The 22,280-nt window shown below is 34.2% G+C and overlaps 1 protein-coding gene and 1 long non-coding RNA gene across 7 annotated transcripts in view; one reads left to right on the top strand and one right to left on the bottom strand.

Moving 5' to 3' along the window:
• Positions 1-22,280, bottom strand: part of SGCG (sarcoglycan gamma) — a 341,738-nt gene that overhangs the window by 54,458 nt on the left and 265,000 nt on the right. For all 6 annotated transcript variants that reach the window (XM_056794687.1, XM_056794689.1, XM_007495215.3 and 3 more), the window contains one exon: positions 13,079-13,151. In XM_056794687.1, the coding sequence (XP_056650665.1) occupies positions 13,079-13,151 (73 nt within the window). The remainder of the gene's footprint in view (positions 1-13,078; positions 13,152-22,280) is intronic.
• Positions 4,831-8,756, top strand: LOC130453806 (uncharacterized). The gene is made up of 2 exons (XR_008911376.1): positions 4,831-5,515; positions 8,455-8,756. It is a non-coding gene; the product is annotated as an uncharacterized LOC130453806 (long non-coding RNA).

The following is a 22,280-nucleotide window of genomic DNA, read 5'->3' as shown; positions in this document are numbered from 1 at the left end:
ATTAATACAAACAAATCAAGCTCTACACAGTAAAAATAGGTAATAATCGACAAAGGAGAGGCACTAGAATTAAGACACTTTGGGGAGGGCTTCCAGAAAATGTGATTTATTTGAGATTCAAAGGAAGCTAAGTTGGTCAGCAGTTGGATTTAGTACTATAAGGCCAAGTCACCATAGTCATATCTGAAATGATTAATTTGGAAACTGTGTTCTTTCCTGACCATTATAATGAAATCTTTGCCTAACAGAAGATTTCATTTTAGAAAAATATTTGATAGAAACAAATTTTAATATGGACAATAATAGGTAGATTGTAGAGATACTTGAAAGTTGTTGTATCACTCCCACAAAATTAAAGTAACAAAATGTTTAAAGGACTATCAGACTAATCTTTATGTTCTAGGTTATGTGACATTGTTTATGTCACATTTCATCCAGACCTTTGGAATGATACCATATTTAGAATAAATGTCAGAAAGTATGTAAAGCAAGCTGTGTATATGGGAAGATGTACATTATGCTTATAAATACTTTCCTATTCTAAAAATTAGTACATCTTGGGGATGGTTGTGGATACTTAATTGAATACGTGTTATCGACCTTCTGACCTCAAATTTTGGTTAGACCTCTTCCTCTTATCTATTTGGTAAGACAATAGTAGTTAGAATTCTCGGGAACTGCATCAATTTCAAATATTAGTTGGATTGTTTTGGTCTCCATACTTTAGTGAGGCTTGGAATAAACTGTCTCTTAGAAGTAGTGGGACTTTTAACAAGTCGGTGTTCAAAGTCATTTTCTAATATTATCTCTCTTTTCTGTGTGAAACCTCAGAGGCATGTCAAGGACATCACTGAGCTGTTTATACATGTTGGTTATCACTGATTCCTCTTATCATTTACTTTTCCTATGCCTAGGTACAATCTTATCTTTTAATATTTGCTGCCTTTTCTTCCAAATTTAGAATAATTATTTCAGATAGCACCTTGTCATCACAGACCTAAACAAAAACCACCATCTATTTCTTATTGTTATGGTTGTTGAATCATGGTAATTACAAATATGGATAAACATTTATTCTAGCTGCATGTCTTAGATGTGAATAAGGAATCAACACATATAGCATGAGAGCAAATCTAATTTCAGAGTTTGATTGTACTTTCTCTTTCCCAATAAATATTTGTTTTAAGTGATTCATTATCACTCCTCATATATTCAAAGGAAATAGTGGTAGGGGGCACAACTAAAATTTTAGATAATGGAATCAAGATCCAAAACTGTCTGGTATGGTCAGCTGAGTCTGTAGAGACAAATATAAGATCACGTATTTAGGTTTAAAGAACCAAATTTATCAGCACATGATGGGGGAAATGTGTCTAAATAATAGGTTATGTGCAAAGGGCTTTGAACTGTAAGATCAATTAGTAAACAGTGATATGGCAACCAAAAAAAGCAATCATTGGACTACAATAATTAAAAATATATGGTGCAAAACAACAAAGGTGAGAGTTCCCTCATAATATGCCACATTAAGACCATATTTAGAATTCAGTTATGAATAGTTCATTTTAAGTTACACCAACAAACTGAATTATTTGTGAAGAAAATGACTTGAACAATAAAAAAACAACTTGAATACATAAAGTATGAAAATCAGCTGCAGAAACTGGGATATTTAGCTTGTGGGAAGGGACAATGGGACATGAACATGATACTTCACTGAAGGAAGAATTGCCACTGAGAGGAGAAATTTGTTTGGATCCAGAGGGAAAAATTAGGTGGAAGTTACATGGAAGAAGATTTCAGTTTTCAACAATTAGAGCTGTCTTCAAATACCATAATCTATTTCATGGTAGACAGACTGGTAGATAAAGAGATGGATACTAAAACTATTTATTAAGCATTTATTATGTATATGGTTAAGTGCTAGAGATATAAGTCAGCAGGATCTTCCCTGCCTTCCAGAAACTAATATTCTAATGGGGGAAGATAAAATATGAAGGGGCATTAGAAGGGGATGGGGTGGGAATGCACCATGACTTGGCAAAATAAGGCCAAAGTTTATCTATCAGAACTGACAGATCCAGGGGCAAAGCTGAAGGTTGAGAAAGAGGACAAGAATGTCAAGAGAGCAGATGGCCTGGTGTAGAGATGGCAAGGAAATTCCTCATTATAGAGAGTCTTTCAGCAGAGGCTAGATTATTACTTGTAAGGGATATATGGTGGAAGGACTCATACTTCAGAGGTAGGTAATGGACTAGATGGTCTCTGAAATCTTCTCTATAGATCCTAAGAATCTATGACTTGGATTACAATCAACTTATATATATACTGATCATGCCCATAGAGTAGAATGAAAGAATTACTCAGATCCTCCAGTGTAGCAAAGGGGTGAGCCAGGGACCTTACCCTACCAAGATGGCCTTGGTGATGGAATGTATGGACCAGGACACCCAACTTTAGAAAGATTAAGTCTTGTCAAATTATTTTTACTATTTCCTTTTATTATTATTTATTACTTTTAATTTATTCAACATATTCTATATTATATATGAACACAATCATATTTATTATGCATTATTTATAATTATATATTAACCATATATCATTATTTATATTTATTTATATTTATTATTTATATTTATTTTTGTCTTTACTACTATTTTTATTACTACTAATAACAATCCTCACAACAGCTTTGGAAGGTATGTACTATTATTATCCTCATTTTATAGATGAGGTAACTAAGGCAAATGGCATTTAAATGAATTGCTTAACATTGAAATAGCTACTATGTGTTTGAAGCTGGATTTGAACTCAGTTTTTCCTGATTCCAGACATAACACTCCATTATTCACTGTGCCATCTAATTGCCCCATGAAGATGTTCCACTAAGTAATCTGTGTGGGTGAAGGGAGTAATAATATTAATTAATCACCTTTATGTAGCACTTACCACATGTCAGGTATTGTGGTCCTTGCTCTACAATTATTAACTCATTTGATCCTCACAATGGCCCTGCAAGGTAGGTGCTATTAATATCTCCATTTTACAAATGAGGAAACTGAGAGGTTTTAAACAGGAGTTAAGTCACTTTCCCAGGTTAAGTGATCCAGAGAGTAAGTGAATGAGGCTGGATTTGAACTTGGGTCTTTCAGATTTCAGACCTGGCATTCTGCCCATCACACCCATCTAGCTGCCTCATGAAGACAACCTGCTGAGTAAGCCTTGTGGATGAAGGGAGTAGCCACAAGGATGAAATCACAGTCAAGGAAGTATTTAAGAATATATTTTCTACATTGTGACTCCATCCTGTATCTTTGGCTTGGATTCTTTGACACACAAATCAAGTAGTACATTTAGGTTTCTGTTTTTTGTTTTTTTATTTTTTAAAGTTTCCATGTGATCTTCAAATGTCCTTGTGGAAAATGCTCCCTGATACAACTCATTGCCCGTTTTAATGCCTGTGCAGTGTTTTTCTGATGTTCCAGGCACATAGTGCAGTTCCCAAATTACTAAAGTTTATTTCCACAGAATGCCACAGGGAGAAATTAACTTTCACACTGACCTGTTTCCCAGATAAAATAAATGGCTATAAATACACGATTAACAAGTGAGGTATTCAATTAACCCAAAATAACTTGCATAACCACATCTCAAGTTGGACGTATTTATTTTTCACTTAGTGCAGTTTACAATCTCTCTTCTACTTGAACCCGAACTCTGTAGCTACAACAATTCAGGCAGATGGGCAAATGGCACAGTTACTTATAACTTGGTTTGTTTTTCTTAACTCCAGCAATGCTCCAAGTCTGCCCTTAAAATGATGCTAATGCCGTCACTTAGTTCAATTTGAACATTCAGACACCATTACAGGGAATGAGACAACATGGCCACAATGAAGGGGGGATCCATCCATCTTTGATGTGTCAAATTCTTCAGCTAGAAAATATTCTCTAAGCATTTAATAAAAGCTCACCTCAAATCTTTTGATTGATTACATCAAGGGTATGAAACAGAGGGATGCATATTAATCTTTACATTTACTTTTAGAAGTGGATTTAAAATCCTCAGACCTTTTTTTCAGCTAATAGGAACTTTCAATATTTGTTATTTTTCCCCTATCACAATTCCTTTTGATATCCTTCTTTTTTTCTAAAGTCACTTAAGCACAGAAAAGACTAAACACTTCAGATAAGGGACTAGATAGAATCAAAAAGGAACTTTCAACTCTAAGATTGACAATTGTGATGGAAAATGATAAGTAAAACTCCTTAAATGGAGGCTTTAGTGATGACCTCAGTTTTATAATGCACTGACTCTAAGGTAATTAAGAAAAGACTGAGTCCTCACTGAATATGATTGAATCTGGCATGTCACAGATGTTTCAAGCATAGTCATCTCTTCCAAATGACTTTAATTATCCCATAATGCAACATAGTATGCCATAAATTTTTACTATATTACAGTGACACTTCGCTCCTTTCTAAAGTTTAGGGTCCATTAGCATTCTTACTGTGCCCCACTGTCTTACTAAAGTCTAGAAGATGGCTTTAAATTCCCCATGGATTTAAACAGGTCATGCACATTTTCAAAGAAGAAGGAAACTTTTTTTTCCCCACTAAAGGATAGGCAAGAATAATTTATATGAATTTAAGGGCTATCAGAGTATGAAGTGGAACAGTGTCTAGCAGAATGGTGGATCATGCTTCTGGAAGGAATAGTGCTCATCTGCCCTTTCCTTTAATGCATTTCTATGGGATCGTGCTTCGATTGAATAAAATTTGATTCAGTAAATATTTATTAAGTACTTCCTTTGTTCAGAGGCTCCTTTTCTCTTGGCCTTGAAGGATAGGCAGATGAATAAGACAAATCTCTTGTTCGCATGGAACCTTAAACTTAATAAAGAGGTATAGCATATACACAAATAGGTATTTTATAAAATGAAACATGTTAAGTGTAAATGAGAGGAACAAAGTGGTAATTACAATTTTGTTTTTCCTTTCAGTCTAAGTGATATAATCCAATGGTAGACATTTGAAGTTAATCAGGATGTCTGAGAAAGAAAAAGGGACATACTTTCCCCAAAGGTACCCAATAGCAATAAAGATTTGGACATCAATACATCCTTATTGACCTTTCCATTATATAAGTCTTCAGGAGCCCTACAAGGACTGTTACATTTCTGTCTCTGTTTCACTATTGAATGACATAATCCTTGCTATAGAGTAGGTATGAATAAAGGCTCATTGATTTAGTTAGAAGATAATGATTCTGGTCCTGGTCTTGCTAATGACATACTTAGTTTGAGCTATATAAATGTAGAATGGGTTGCCTTCAGAGGCTGCATTGTTGTTATTCAGTCATATCAGTTGTGACTAACTCTTTGTGACCTCATTTGGAGTTTTCTTGGTAGAGATACTGGAATGGTTTGCCATTTTTTCTTCTCCAACTCATTTTACAGATGAAGAACTGAGGCAAATGGGGATTAAATGACTTTTTCGGGGTCACACAGCTAGTAAGTATCTGAGGCAAGAATTGAACTGGCACTCTATTTACTGTGCCACCTAGCTAGTGGGCTCTTCATCACTTGTTATTTTTTTATTAATAGAATTAATTTTCAAATGATTTAGTCCTTCCTTCCTCTCTCCCATCATAAAAAGCATCTTCTGGGAGAAAGATCTGCATATATAAATTAAGTCTCATGTTTCCATTACTTATTTCATTTTCTTAAAGCAATATTCACAATTTCATCATCAAGTATTAAGTCTGTAGCTGTGTATAATGTTCCCTTGGTTCTAGTCATTTCACTGTTCATTATCCTGGTTAGTTCTTTCCAAGTTAAGAAAAAAATAGCCTACTCATCATTTCTTATGGTGTAATAGTATTCCATCACAATCATATACCACAGTTTGTTTAGTATAACTATTTTGGAACATATGGATTCTTTTCATTTTTCCCTGATGTCCTTGGGTATCAGGCCCAGCAATGGTATTGCTGGTTCCAAGGTTATAAACATAAATATATAAACATATATATATATATATACATAAACATATATATAAACATATATAAACATAAAAATATAAAAAATTTTATATTCTCTCGGTATAATTCCAAATTGCTCTTCAAAATATTTGAATCAGTTCACACAACTCCACCAACAGTGTGTTAGTGTCCACATTTCCCCATATCTCCTCTAATTGGATTTTTCAAGTAAAGTTTAGATGATCACTTTCTAGACATATTGTAGAGTTTGAACCACATAGCCACTAAGGTCCTTCCCATTTCTAAAATTCTGCTCTTGTGACCTGGGGTAAGCTGCTTGGTTTCCTTATTTATAAAATTAAGGGTTTGGGCTAGAGATGTTCTCTTTCCTGCTTTAACATCCCATGAATGTATGTCTCAGCAAATGGCAAAAAATATGCCTATCTTTTAAGAGTTAGCATATTATCCTCAAGAGTTTTCTAAATTTTCTAATTTGTTTCCATAAAACTTTTGACTTTGGGTTATAGAATATATCTGGGACAGAGAGGGATCAAGGACATTTTCAGACAAAGCAGAGAAAATTAAATTCATTTTCATGATTAAAAAAATGCCACATGGACTAAGTATTTTTGTTGTACCCCCAGAATAGCACTGAGCTCCTATGGCTCCAAGAAGTCATAGAATCCTAACCTAGAAGAGATAATAGAGATCACTTAGGCCAACTGACCATATGATTTTTGTGACTCATCTGAGGTCGAATATTTAGTACATGGCAATAGCAGGATATGAACCTAGGTTCTCACCTTCAGTCCAAAATTTTTCCTCTACATAACTGCATAGCTTTCTGGCAAGAGGAACTTGCAAGTGTAATTACAGTAACTGTTAAGATCCCACTAGGGAACTTGGAAATCTCCTGGACTAGGTTTTTTGAAGGGCTTAACACTGGACACATGTCAGATTTTGTTTCTGTCCTCATTGCATATGATCTCCTGTCCCAGTTTACCTTTCCAAAGTCTGCCTATAGTTGTGACTTTGACTTAGAGCTAGGCTTTTGTCCCACCTGCAATTCATGATTCCATTCTCTCATTACTTCTGCACAGTCCTTCCTGTTCCTCATGCTTCAATAAAGCATCCAGAATAGCCCACCCTTATTTTATATACTACCATATGCTGTATACTCTTCTTTATCCTTTTCCTCAGACTTAAGGAAAAGGAAAGCTTCCTTCCTCCTTCCATCTTCAGGTTAATTATCACTTGTATCAAAATTTGCCCACCTAACTCTTACCTATCCATATTGAGTAGAACCACATGATTCCCTGGAACACAATTTTGAAAATGCTATTATGAAATTCATTTTTAGTGTGAGAAATATACAAATAAAAATATTCTACCATATTGAAAGATACACTAGATTAAGTCAACAAAAAATGCAGATCCATGGCTTAATTTGGCTTGGTTTCTGAAATGTCCAAGTAGAATGAAACCCTAAAGGTAAGGGACAGATTAACTGTATATAAGATATCAGGTGCAGCAGTGAGAGGAAAGTAAGCCACATTTATAAGCTGCAGTGAGTTCCAGCTTTATTTACTTGCTCTTAATGAATGTAAAGTGTACTCATGATAAGACAATAGTCATTTCATCATTAATAGTAGGAATAATAGTAGGAATAGCCAAGAGGGGAGAGAAGTGCCATGTTCATGGTGGATCTATGTTATTTTCCATTTCCACCATAGTGATCAGTACTTTCTGTCTTCCAAAATGGAACTATAATTGATTGATCTCCATTTTTTGCTATGAAAAACTTCTCATATCAATGGGAAAAAAATCAAATGAAGAATATCATGATACCTTTCCAGAGGAAAGAGCTGCTAAGACTTCTCATTTGTGTGAAATTTAGAAATCTTAAGGGGAAAGAATGAAGACAAAAGAAATGAAAAGGATCAATAGATAGATCATACTACATTTGTGAGCCAGAATTTCCTTATCATTTTAAAATGGTAGAGAAAAAGCTAATAATGCTATGAGAGAATGTTATTAAAGGTATTTGTAAAAATAGCTTAGTAAAAGATAAAACTCATTACTAATTAGGAGTTAGATTGTTTTGCCACCAAAAACTGGCAAAAAAAGAGTAAGAAGAATAAAATCCCCTATTTTTCACAAAAATGGATTATAATTATTCTTATTCAAGATATATGAAAGAACAAAAGAGGTATCCTTGGAGAAACTCTCTTACAAGTTCCTTGAACCCAATTCCTTCTGAGCCTCAATTATATTTGAAAGCCTAGCTATGAAATTGGAACCGAGTTTCATACAGACCTCGTTGATGAGATCTGCTAATTGCCAGGGCAGAAATAGAATTTCAGGAAGATAAAATAGAACAGTCATTACTATGTCCAAATAGTCAAGTCGACACCAGATAAAGGAAGACTTTTCAGTTACGATTTGATATCTAGGTTTCCCCACCTCTAGGTGCCCAGATGAGAGAGAGAGATGTTTGACTGATACCCAGGGTCACAGAAATGATTCATGAAGAAACTTTCTGGAGAGAATGTATGATGCCACTTCTTGCTTAGAATGGCTATGGAGAACATTTGTCTTCTGGGCCAGTGATAAGAATTCACCAGGAGGACTTAGGAGATTGAACTCCATCAAAGAAACAACACACGATACCAAAAGCCTCACTCCCAAGGACAACATATGCAGGAAAACTGCAAAAGTATAAGTTATAGATTTTCGTCATTAAAATCTTGTGATTTGAAAACCAACAATAATTGTGTGAATGAATTTTAGAGTTTTCTCAGATATCTTAACTGTACAACTTTTTAAGGATAATGCAATATAATAATATTTTGAAAGAATAAAAGCTCTGGGCGTTATTATAGTTAACAATTTGATTACTATTTAAAAAAAACCCAACTAAAATCTAAGGTCACATTCTCCCTTCTCTTTGAACTTAGATTATAAATGCTGTCTATTCTATCATTATTGCTTAGAGCTTGGCAGCAATAAAAATGATTCATTCTAACCTATGGCGATTTATGCTCACAAAATCTACTTAAACAAATCTAAGAAAATTATTTAGCCTGGATTTATATTTATTGTGGCAGAATTAATCTAAATAAATGATTCCATATATCCAATATGCATGGGCTTATAAAGACTCCCTATCCTCCATTTGAATGGCTATGATTGGTACTTCTGCGTTTAGTACCTCAAAAGAACATGCAGATTTGAGACATTGCATCATTGTCACTCAGTCTTTAACCTGGGATGATTTTTCCCACAGGAAATATGCATATCATCATCAGAATAGGCAACAATGCAGTGTACTAGACAGAAAGCCAGGTTTATGGTCAAGAAGACTGATCTTCCTGAATTCAAATCTAGTCTCAAACACTTACTAGCTATCTGACTCTGGGCAAGTTGCCGAAGTTGATTAATTCTGTCTCCCTCAGATCTTCATCTATAAAATGGACTGGAAAAAGGAATGGAAAACCACTCCAAGATCTCTGCCCAAAAAACCCAAAACACAACACACTCAAATAGTGTCATGAAAAGTTGGACATGACTTAAAATGTATGAACAAAACCAATACAGAATGCCAGTGTTGGTGATGAATAGAAACCAGCTGCCTTATTCCTGGGTGGATGATACTTTTAGGTAAAAATATTCATTAACAACAAATAGCATTTACATAGTGCTTTAATGTTTGAAATTTTTTGAACATTATTTTATTCAGTCCTTATAATAATTCTCTAAGGTAGGTGCTACTACTATCCTCATTTTTTTAGAAAAGGAAACTAAGGCTCCTGTGTGGTTATGGGAATTGCCTCAGGTCAAACAGCAACTGTCTGAAGCAGGAGGAGGAGGAGATTTCCTAGAGGGAAAGAAGAGTAGAGACAAAACTATCTAAAGTAGAGAAGACCTTTAGTCAGGGATTTGCTCATCCCTGCATCAGTCAGTGCTTTGTTACAATCAGTTCCAGAGTGAGGGAGTCACTGATATATGCTTTTGGCTTCATGGGTGTGGGTACACTGTGCCACATTTGCTCATAACATTCTTTATGTTCTTAACATAAGGTAGCGTTTACCTTATGTTGTGGCATGGAGAGGTTATTTGCTGGTTTTGAAATTGGAGGACCTGAGCTCATCTCCCAGTTCCAACTTTTTAGCTGCATTAGGCTGGTCATTTCAAGGAGGTGGACAGGACTTCAGAGCTTATCTAGTCTGACTCATTGCCAAACAGAAATCCCTTTACCAAATTCCTGAAGGTAAGTGAATATCTCCATTGTAAGTATCCCCATTGATCAGAAATCTACTCCATTGCCCTGTTTTCTTTGCTCATATTTTTGCCATAAGTGGAAATTCGCCAAAAATCTTGCTGAAATTCAAGTATTCTAGGCCCACAGCACTCTCTTCAATCACTCAATCATCATGGCAAGATGATCTCCAAAGTTCCATTTAACTCTAATTCCAATGGTTCTAGACGATCAATTTGAATTTAATAATAGAGAGAAACAATAGAGGGAAAACTACTTTTCATATATACGCCTCAAATAAATGATAGCATTCTCTTTTTCCACATAAATTGGTAAGATAAATGATGCTATTTCATTTTGGGACAGGTTTTTATGTCATTTATCTACTTTCACGGTCTTGATCAAATAGACACAGAAATGATCACATCAGGCTTCATTACTTAACTATTATGCTATAAATTCATTTCTCTTATGAACTAAGACTTTTAGCAATACAGAAATTAATTTAAAGTTCTTAGTGCTTTAGAATTTGGCCTGGACCATTCATTTACAAAAAAGAATTAGTCTAATAGTAGAAAGTTTATTATACTCAGAAAATAGTTTGTATATTTATCGGCACATTCTTAATGTGAAGAACAATAAGAATTTTTGTGAAAAATAAGAGACTTTCACTTAACACATGTGAAAAGTAATATGAATGGAAATTTAACGCCTAAAATCTGACTTAAAATTTCTATTGAACATCTTCAGTTAGCATGAAGATCAATAGCTGTTTTCTTAGTGAGTTAGAAACTTGCTTAGAAAAGCAATCAACATATTCATTAAATACATCCTCAGCAAAAAATCAGAAACTTCACTGTGATTTTTAGTGTTTCTTGAGCTAGAATATGCCATGCTCTCAATGACACAACAAAAATAACTTTTATATAAAAGAGTGATGTATTTTTAAGCATTGAAAGGCACTTAAAACAGAGATTTCAACAACGTAACTTGATTTCTCTCCCCACTACTTGTATCTTGTTATGGTCCCAAAGTGGCTTTAACATGTTGGTGTTCTTTTGGTATTGTGTCGTATTTATACTCCAGCAGTGTGAAATTACTTCCCTCAAGAGTTTTAAATAATCTACCTAAAACAATTCTGTGACATTGAATTTGATTCTAATATATTCATTATATACACAATTTATTTCTGTATTGTGAATGTTCTTCAGCTGTGAAAGACAAATAATTTTTATTTGCTTGAAGCCTTTCCTCAGATTATATCCAGGAAAGAGAAAGAAATTTTCTAACTCCTTATTTTTACTATTATTTGTAGCTATTTTATTTACTTAGGAAAAAGTGACCTTCCATTATAGTGCACTTATGAAATCTCATTGCTGTGTAGAGGTGATCTTGAGTTCTTAAGGGCCATAGTCATGCAAACCAAAATGATTTCCAGTATGTACCCAGTGATGGACTGTGTGCTAAGGCCAGCCCAGATAAATGTGGAGAGCTTATCATCAGGTATTCAATAGTTTTGGCCCTAGGAGAAGATTCATCTACCAAGGGGCTATGATCTGCATAGATGGGGGGATGCCACTTCATTTAAGTAATAGATCTTTTGAAGTATTGAAGTTTATGGTGAAAGCAATTAATTGATATAATCATTATAAATGAAATGAATGCTACCCCCAAATGTATTATATTTTCTTCTATGTATCAATTTCAGAAGCTAAAAATTCATTTAAGTCTTGCAATATGCCCTGACATCCCTGTATAGCAAGGGACTGTGATTCTTTTGCCAATGGAACTCTTTCGCAAGACATGTCTATAATTGCCAGTTTTATAACCTAAAGGTCAAGTGACTTGTTCTTGGTGATACAGCTAGTGCCAAATATAGTATTTGAATTTCAGGTCTTTCTGAGTTCAAGTCCCAAGTAATGTGCTATGTGAACTCCTACAATCTTCGATGAAGAAATGAAATTATATTAGAATGATCAGGGAGAACTTAAGTTTTTTTTGTATAAAATGGAAAAGCTTGAAATTAAATAAATAATTTTGGGAAATGAATGATTATGTGGATAGTTGTTGAAGCAAACTGTCAGTTTAAAATGGACACTGATAGATAAAGCAAATCTTCACAGGATCTAGAATTAGCTTGATTCTCCATTGATGTAAGGACTTAGCTATAAAACAGCCTTTTACTAACTGGAAATTTCATATCTAGAGATACCTGTTTCTTGAATTTTATCTAAGAACATATCATAATATGTGACCAATATAATTCCAAACATTCCCTTTTTCTGCTTTCTGGCATTTGCACTGCAGAATAAAAACTCTTGATAGACTTCCAGCTCATGTCTCCCTCCCTCTCTCCCTTCCTCTCTCCTCTTCCTTCTTTCCTTTCCTTTCTTCCTCCCTTCTTCCCTCTTCCCTCTCCCTCTCTACCTCCCACAGTCTGTCCTTCCTTCCATCCCTCTTTCCTTCCATCCCTCTTTCCTTCCTTCCTTCCTTCCTTCCTTCCTTCCTTCCTTCCTTCCTTCCTTCCTTCCTTCCTTCCTTCCTTCCTTCCTTCCTTCCTTCCTTCCTTCCTTCCTTTCCTTCCTTCCTTCCTTTCCTTCCTTCCTTCCTTCCTTCCTTCCTTCCTTCCTTCCTTCCTCTCTCCCTCCCTCCCTCCCTCCCTCCCTGCAAATTATTTGACCTCTGCTGAATTTCAATTGACTACAATAGCAAAACTAGAAAGATAGACAATAAGAATAATACAAAGTCATTAATAGCTACTAAATCATTTTTGGAGCATCTGTGAACATGTGCATAGTTTGGAAGGTATGCTTATTTTTAGGATGATATTCTTACCTGAGGTCTTGAAATGGATCTGCTCTCACAAGTGGTGTTTCTACTGAGTGCTCGAAAAGAGCACCTTCAGGTCCTAAATCAAAGCAACAACCTTTATTAGAATGATGTAATAAACTCTGCTATAATATAAATGTCATTTTAATGTGTGCCACCATGATCTTCAAAGAATCATAAACAAGGATTATACAGAAGGCAATATATGGAGATGAAATTTGTTTATAGAAATGGAGGAGTTTATGATAGCAACAAGATCAAGTCATTAACTCTAAGGACTATTAAAGGTCTATCTTTCACTAGCCCAGAATTATTGATCAATGAAGATTATAGAAAATGTGGCAAAATCTATGTAATATACTAATATAGTTTTCAAGTAGTTTGCACTTATGAAATGGTATCTTTGTGACTAGAATCATACAAACTAATCTAACAGATGAGAGCCTCTGTTAATATAGCTTCAAAATATCCTTGAGAATTAAATAAATAAACTATACCAGAATTGGAACATCATGACAGATGAAATTGTTTACTACAATCACCCAGACTTATTACCTCTCCAAACATTAAAGACTATTTTAATAGATGTAATCATACTAAATACTCCTAATCACAATTTGATATGGAATGGAAGGATTTCAAATAGAGGTTAGCAGAAGAGATAAATCATTTGGCACTAGGATGGTCTATAAATATATCAACCTCATTATCATATATACTACAATCTCCTAAAATATTTTAGTGAGTCTATAGAAGATGAAATTATATCACAATGACTTTACAAAGTGGTCATTTTATTCAATTGTGTGATACTCCATGGAACATAAAAATTGAAAGATTGATAGCAAGGTAATGACCTATTAGAAAACTTTCTAAATTAATGCCTTAAAAAAGTTGAAAAGAATGTGAGTAATAAAATAATGATAGTAATAAAAATAACACTGAATACTCAAAATCTCCAGACCAAATAAAATAAAAAGCTCTCAATATATAGGATCTTAACAGGAAAAAAAAATCAAAGCCATGTGGGAACAGGATGAGACACACATCATTTTTTATCCTGTCTGCTCCCAGTAGCATAAACAGTCCTTTGGGGAAGGAAGCATGGAGGTTTTTTGTCTTTTGTTGTACCTCATTTCTTAGCACAGTGTCTAGAACATAGTAAACAATAATGGTAAATGACTGACTATTGGAATTGTGCTGAAGATATTTTCAACTAATGTTGAGAAGATGAGCTTACATCCCAACCCTTTTATTCAATAGGAAAAAAAGCAATCATAATTATTCAACTGTACAACAGTTTGTCGAGCATTAGAAGTATAACAATTAGTTTTAGGGCTGTTTCTGATCTCTACTGAATAGGGGATGAGAATGAGAAAAATAACGATAACAATAATAGCTTACATTTTCATGTGTTTTAAAACATTTTAACTTGATGATGGATATAAGTAGATTATAACACTTTGCCAATAATGACCTTTGCAGAAGAAATGGTATAAAAGCCAGGAAATATATGTTTAGAAAAGTAGGCTGAGAAGGATGGAAAGGAAAGTGTTACACTGATATTCACAAAAAATAGGACTCCTGAATGTTTTAAAAAATCTATGAAGGATTTATGAAATTATTTGTACAGGATTTGGACAAGATTCACATGAGATGATAAGGCAGAGATCAACCATGATGTGATCTGTAAAGCCAGAGAGAGCCTTCACAGTTATGAGGTGTGGGATCCATTTAAGATTAAATCTTTTAAACCCCATATCAAAACACATTAATATTTTGTCATTATTGAAAGTGAGTATTGAGTGAAATAAGTTTTAAATAATTCCTTTCTTTTTTAATTATAAAAAATCTCCATTAAAAATAAACTCTTCCTTATTTTTTTTATGATTCTATTCACTGTCTCCTCTGGATTTGCTTTTGGATTCCTCATCTTTGCTTATTTGACTTAAATGATTCCATTCATTTGTTGGATATTCATTTATTTGAAGTTGTCAATAAAATGCAAATATTCCCACATCTCATCTCCTACTTAGTTCAATTCTCTCACTTTCCACAAAACAAGTTAACTATGAGAGTAGGATGAACTCATTTCTATTTTCTTCCTACCAGACCATAGCTCTTGGAGCTATAAGTTAATTTGCAACCAAGGTTATTAAAGGTATGCACTGCATCTTAATGGTGGAAAGTGCAATATTAAGTCTCTAAAGGAAAGCCTAAGAAAATCCTATTGAAAGAAAAAAGTAGGGAGAAGGAGCATGCCCTTTTACTATATTAAGAAGCTGATAATATAGCTCCAACTGTCCATATTCTTAGGATGGAATTTTAGATATTTACCAGATCTGATTTGTAAAATTATATATTATGCTTTTTTTTGTTCTAAAGCAATCAAAAACTGAAAATTAATCTAAAAATTCTGAAAAGTCTTTTAAAATTAAAACGAAGACTCTAAAGGATCACCCTAGTGCAAATATTAATAATATGGAAATAGGTCTTGATCAATGATACAGGTAAAACCCAGTGGAATTGCTTATTTGCTATGGGAGGGGAGTGGGAGGAAGGGAGGGAAAGAACATGAATCTCATAACCATGGGAAAAAATTTCTAAATTAATTAATCAAATGAACTTAAAAATAAGAAAAATGTCTAAGAAAAGATATGTATAGAATTTAAAATAATTTATTAGTTGGGGTTTTTGTGAGTGTTTTTCCCCCAGGACTTAGAGAATTCTCATGGTTACTTTCTTGGGAAAATCTCTACCAGAAAAGATCAAAAACATCAATTTATGGTGCCAGAGAATTGCCTTGTATCCTGAAAGGTTAGGTGACTTTCCTAGGGTTGCACATCTAGATTGTGATAGAGGCAGAATTTGTACTCAGGCATTATTCATTGTCCTCTGATTGTCAGGCTAGCTTTTTATCTCCTACATCATTCTACCCCTCACATATTTTGTTACTTACATGTAAAAGTTTGATTATTATAATGCACAAACAGAGCTCTATTAACAATTATATTAAAATCGATATTTAATTCATTTATCAATGGATCAACACATATTTATTAAATTTCTGCATTGTGCCTAGTGATATGCCTTTGATTGTCTTGGCTTTTATGGAGCTTAAGTTTTATTGAGGGCAGATAACACCTATGTAAATATACATGGAAAAATGATAAATTAAGCATAAGATAGTATAAGGAAAGAGGGCAGTGGCAGTCTGAACATCTAAAAAAGATTTATATAATAATAACAATAACAATAATTTATATTTATATAAATATATACAATGCATTTATACTATATTATTAATATACATTACACTATCATTTGAGCTATATGTTCTTAAATATTACATATCTATTTATATAGCAGAATATATAATACATAGTATATAAATAATAATTCACATTTGTATGGTATTTTATGGTTTGCAAAGTACTTACATATATTAATTCATTTGATTTTCATATATCTCTCAGAGGCAGGTGCTATTATTAACTCCATAAGAAACTGGCAGAGAGTTTAAGTGACTTGCACAGGGTCACAGAGCTAAGGGACACATCAGAAGCTAAATTTGAATTCCTGTCTTCCTGATAATGAATCCTTTGATATATCCACTGTGTCACTTAGCTTCAGTTGGTATTTCAGTTGAATTCTCAAGTATGTAAGGGATTCTAAAAGATCAGCAGGAAGGATATTACTATCAGGTCATTGTAAAAGCAAGGAAACCCCAGATAAATTTTCCTGTGTGACACAGGTTGGGGTCAGGTTGTGAAAGGCTTTCAAATCTAAAGAGAAGCATTTATATTTGGTTTTATAGGAAATAAGGATCTATTATGCTTTATTGAGTAGATGAGTGGCATTTTCAGATCTATGCTTAAGGAAAATCATTTTAGCATCTGTGGATGGATTTGAGAGGGAAGAGACTTGAGGCAGGTGAACCAATTAGGAGGCAATTACAATAGTCTAGGAAAACAGTAATAAGGTCTCGTACTTGTATGGGTAGAGAGAAGTTGGATGCAAGAGATAGTTTGTAGATATGAAAGGACAAGATTTAGCTAATGATTAATTATGCAGTGTGAGGGAAGATGAGGAGTCAAGAATAACACCCGAATTATGAATTTAGGAGGATATTGGTACTCTTATCAGAAATGTGAAATTTGGAAGAAGCATGGGTTTTTGGGGAAAGATATTAAGTTCTGTTTTGGACTTGATGAATTTGAGATGTCTTTGGCGCATCTGGTTTGAAATGTTCAGGACAGATTTGATGATCTGGCAGATGAAGATGGTGGTGTGGGACATATTTGGCCATGGAACACTTCTGGACCTTTTATCTGGTTCAGATTGCCACCCATCCTGTATAATTCATATCCAAGTACTTCTAATATATCACATATTGAGTTCATGCTGCACTATTAGAGGCAGAAATACTTCTCTAGTGTGAAGTTAGGATAATGCCATTAAGTTATAGCACCATAACCCTTAAAGATATCTACCACAAAGCAGGATTAATTATTATATACTTTTACATTATCTTATTGCATTTATATAAAAACATTATGGCAGCTGAGATAAAAATAATAAACTCATTTGGTCCTTTCTACACTATCCCTGAAATAAACTACATTGGTAAACCCAGCCAAAGAGACAATGTATTCTAATTGCTCAAACAGATTACAATTTTTATTGGAGCACCAGCTGTTCAGTCGCTTTCTTCCATGATACCTTAGATCATTGTAAAAGAGCTACCCACAATATATTACAGTGAAAAAGGTTTCATACTGATTTTCTAAATACACACCAATTACTTTCTATCTAATTACATCATAGTGTATGTTATAGAACCATTTGATTATTTTAATGTTGCACTTGTAAGTACATAGAATGCCTTAAGACTGAAGAGGTATTGTTACATAAATCCTGCAATTGTGTTTGATCACATAAGCTCTAAATATGTAAGTTGTCCAAGCCTGTATACATAATTGCCAAATACACTTTAAGTAAAAATTGCCCAAAGACATTTTGTGCATCATAGCTGAGAATGATTAAAATGCTTTTGTAATTTCTTATGATTTCATGATAATGATTATTAGTCCCCAAGGTAATTCAATTTTTGTGAAGCTTCAGTATCATACTCAAATATTTCCCATCCCAGATCCTGGGAAATACAATCAGTTTTTAACACCTGCTCAATGTTGAAAATGGGAAATATTATTTGGAATGTCTTATGGAAGATAATTAAGATCATGACTGATGTAGAAAAAAAATAAATGAGAATCAAATGGAGTTAAATTTTGAGGTAATTATTTAAGCCACATACTTAAGAGACTGTAATATACATTAGTCAGACAAGAAAGATATATGAAATACATGCAAAAACCTGTGGAATTTAAAATTTGTCAGACACAAGTTTCTAAAATTATATGACAAATGAAATGCCCTGAAAGTACACTAAACTGGGCATTCACTTCTGGGTTCAAATTTCTGCTCTGCTACTTACTAGATGAGTTAACTTAAGCCATACAAACTCTTCAAATTTCAGCTGTCTTATCTGTAAAGTGAGGCTCATAATATTTTACCTCCTGGGATTATAGTTATGAACAATTAAGATTTTATTACTACATATAAATAAAAATAAATACATATATGTGTATATATATATATATAATTTTGAAATCCCATAGCATCATTATCAGTGCCACATATGTTATTTTATTAGAACCATTTTTTCCATCCAGAGACACCTATGTGGGTTGGTACTATGGAGTTTTGGAAATGGAGTTGGGATGATTTGAGTTCAAATCCAGACATTTTACTAGCTGTGTGACTTTGGAAAATCACTTAAACTTTGTTTGCCTCAGTTTCCTCAAATGTAAAATGGGGGATCACAATAGTGCCTACCTCCCAGTACTGCTGTAAAGACCTAATGAGATAATATTTATAACATGCTTAGTATAGTGTCTGAAACATGGTAGCCACTTAATAAATGTTTTCTCCCTTTTTTATTCTTCTTTCCCTGTTTCCAATCCCTCCCTCCCTCCCTCCCTCCCTTCCTTCCTTCCTTCCTTCCTTCCTTCCTTCCTTCCTTCCTTCCTTCCTTCCTTCCTTCCTTCCTTCCTTCCTTCCTTCCTTCCTTCCTTCCTTCCTTCCTTCCTTCCTTCCTTCCTTCCTTCCTTTGTTCTCATATAGCTAGATCAATGATAAATAAACACTATTAAACAAAATGAACATATATACAGGGCAATTAGTAGCAGCAAATGGGCAGAATATGGTGGTCAGAGTATTTACAGAGTGAAACAAAATCATCATGAAGACTTAGGATTAGAACACAATGAAAAACAAATGGAAAATACATCAGAGCTGTCAACTGGCAGCAGTAGTGAGCAATTGCTTTCCCTAAGGATTTCAGCTATAGAGTTTCATGGAATTTAAAATTTCTACCTGTCATATTTCATAGATGAATGCAGCTATCAATTTCCCTCTCCATTTTAAATGATTTATTAAATATTTATTAGTATGTTGATTGTGCATCTGCCTTAGTTTTTGCATTGTATGCTCTGATTCATGAACTGATATGTTGATTTCCTTCTTGTCTCTGTCCTTCACTCTTTCTGAATATGGGTTTTAAGGAAGCTTTGACCTTTTCTATTTCTGAGTCTTTAACACATTATTTTGAATATAACATAATACAATGCAACACAACTAAATGATCATGAACCACAGTTGTGTACTTAATTCCCCACAATACAAAGCTCATTTCATTTAGATAAGAACCTTATCTTCTGTGAATTAAAAAAAAAATATGGTTGATTAGCTCTCTAAACTGGGCCTCTGATTGAATTCACTGATAACAAAGAGTTCATCAAAGAAAAATCAATGACAATCAGCTTTATAGCAATTTATCACTGAAAATCCATGTCAGGAAGCTAGGAATAGTTGTTGTGCAGTTGGGGCTCATATTAGGTAAATTTGCAATTCTTTTCTGCATCTTACTTAGCCAATCCTTTCAAGAATACAACAATTCAATCAAGCAAAAAGTTTGTTATATAGTTGGTACTTTGCTTTTCACAGAACAATTCCAGATGCTAGAATGCTTCTGATTCAAAGACAAAAACAAAATGGTCCCTGCCCACAGGGAGCTTACAGTCTACTGGAAGATACAACATACACAAAAATAAATAAATGAATGGGGATCCGAAGAGGGAAAAGATCTCAAAGTAAAGTGTAATCTTGAAGGAACACAAAAATCCCAAAGCAGAGCTGGAGGAAGGATATACTTTAGGCACTGGAGATACTGGCAGTAGGTGGGTACATGGTGACTAGGAATAGTCTGGAGTAGTTTGGTTTGGCTGAAGAAATAGTATAGAGATTCTAAGGGGGAATACTGTGCAATAACATTGGAAAAATAGGTGGAAAGTCCTTAAATGCCAAGCTGTAGGATTTTGTCCCAGAATTAAGAAGTCATTGTAGGTTTTTAAATAGGGATAGTAATGTGGTAGTAAACCTATCTTTGAAAGATGATTTTGGCAGCCATGTAGAGGATTCATATGAAAGAGAGCCTGGAAGTAGAAACCAAGAGGGAGACATATAATATAGGGATAAAGCCAAAGGAAAAAGATAAGTAGTCTTAAAATGCTTTAATTATAACATCATTGGTTATTTAATATTATATATATATGTATATATATACAGTTATATAAAACTGTACATATAAACAGTATTTTTTGTATATAAACCAGTAATTTTTGATAATGGTAATAGACTTTTTTAGGGCTGAGAAGGAAGAAATAGAAGAGATCTTGCAATTTTACCATTATTTATTTTATGGATGCCGGCTCTAAGGATCAGTCCCACAGAAGTTAGTTATTTCCTCCTATCTGTCAAGCCATCAATTAAAAAGCCCTACTATGTGCCAGGCTCTGTGCTAAGCACTGGAATGAGAAGAACTCTTATCACCCCTGTCACTATTCTAAATAACCAAGGAAAATATATGTACCCACCAAAAGTGATACACGTGGTGATTGGTGGGGGAGGTCATCCAGAGAAAGATGGAACTTGACTCTGAAGAAGGGCGGCATTAAAGGAAATGTATTTAAATTCCTAGGAATCACTTCCTGGTGCTTAAAATTTCATTGTCATCAATTACCTTTAAGTTAACCTGTGTCTTCTGCTTTATGCTTCAAGGAATATTGGACATTCCCTCCCTTCTATGCTCTGGGGCATCTAAGGACCAGCCACATTCTTGGCTAGTCCATTGCCTCCTAGCAAGCTGTTAGCAGCTTCTTTTTCCTCTGGCTATTTGATTTGGTTTTGAGTCCCTCATGGCATGGGCTTCACATACTACTTAGCTCATGTTCAACACTTTCTAACTAGCTCAACTTAAGATCAGAGAGCTACTTTGCTGGTTTTGGAGAAACCCTTAAATCACCTTTCTTTCCCTCAATCCACTATTATATTATCTTTATATTTCCATAGAAGAAAGAGAAAAACTAGGGAAAAGTATACATTATAAGGCTCTGCTCTTATTTTGTGAAAAATTCCATGCTTTTTTGTCAATTCAGCAATTTCTTGGGAATTAAATCACCAGTTACTCCCTTAAATCTTTCCTCAGTTTTATAGCAGAAAAAGTTATTTTATGTAAAATGGCTGTGAGTTTTCTTTAACCAGGATACCAATTCTTGGGCTTTTTCTTGAAAGCCAACTAATCTTTATAAAGGAGACATGTTGTTTTTTCTGTTTGAACATTCTGATCTCTTTAAACTTAAGAGATTTGGGGGGGGATACCTCGAGTGCTCACTGAGGGACATGTAGTATAGAGATGTTTGAGATGTGATTTCACTGGTACTGGGAACTTTTAGGTAAAGGAACTTCTACCAGTGAAGGTAAGCAACTTTTCTTTAACTTTTAGTCTTAGAGAGCTACCTAGACTACAGAGATGTTAGGGGACTTGCCTAGGGTCATGTAGCCAGTTATGTGTCAGTGTTTTGAGATGTGAACGGATCTCAATGAGCTCTCTATGTTTGATCTAGCATACCTTTTTTATAGAATAATTTTAAAACAAAGCCATGCTGTACTTTCTTTATATATCTAAAGCTTCTTCAAGAATTATGGAAATCAGGGGCAGCTGGGTAGCTCAGTGGATTGAGAGCCAGGCCTAAAGATGGGAGGTCCTGGGTTCAAATGTGGCCTCAGACACTTCCTAGCTGTGTGA

The sequence above is a fragment of the Monodelphis domestica genome, chromosome 4 (assembly GCF_027887165.1).
Source record: "Monodelphis domestica isolate mMonDom1 chromosome 4, mMonDom1.pri, whole genome shotgun sequence".
Classification (NCBI taxonomy): Eukaryota; Metazoa; Chordata; class Mammalia; order Didelphimorphia; family Didelphidae; genus Monodelphis; species Monodelphis domestica.
The sequence above is the reverse complement of the archived record's forward strand: the minus strand, read 5'-3'. Positions and strand labels throughout refer to the sequence as shown.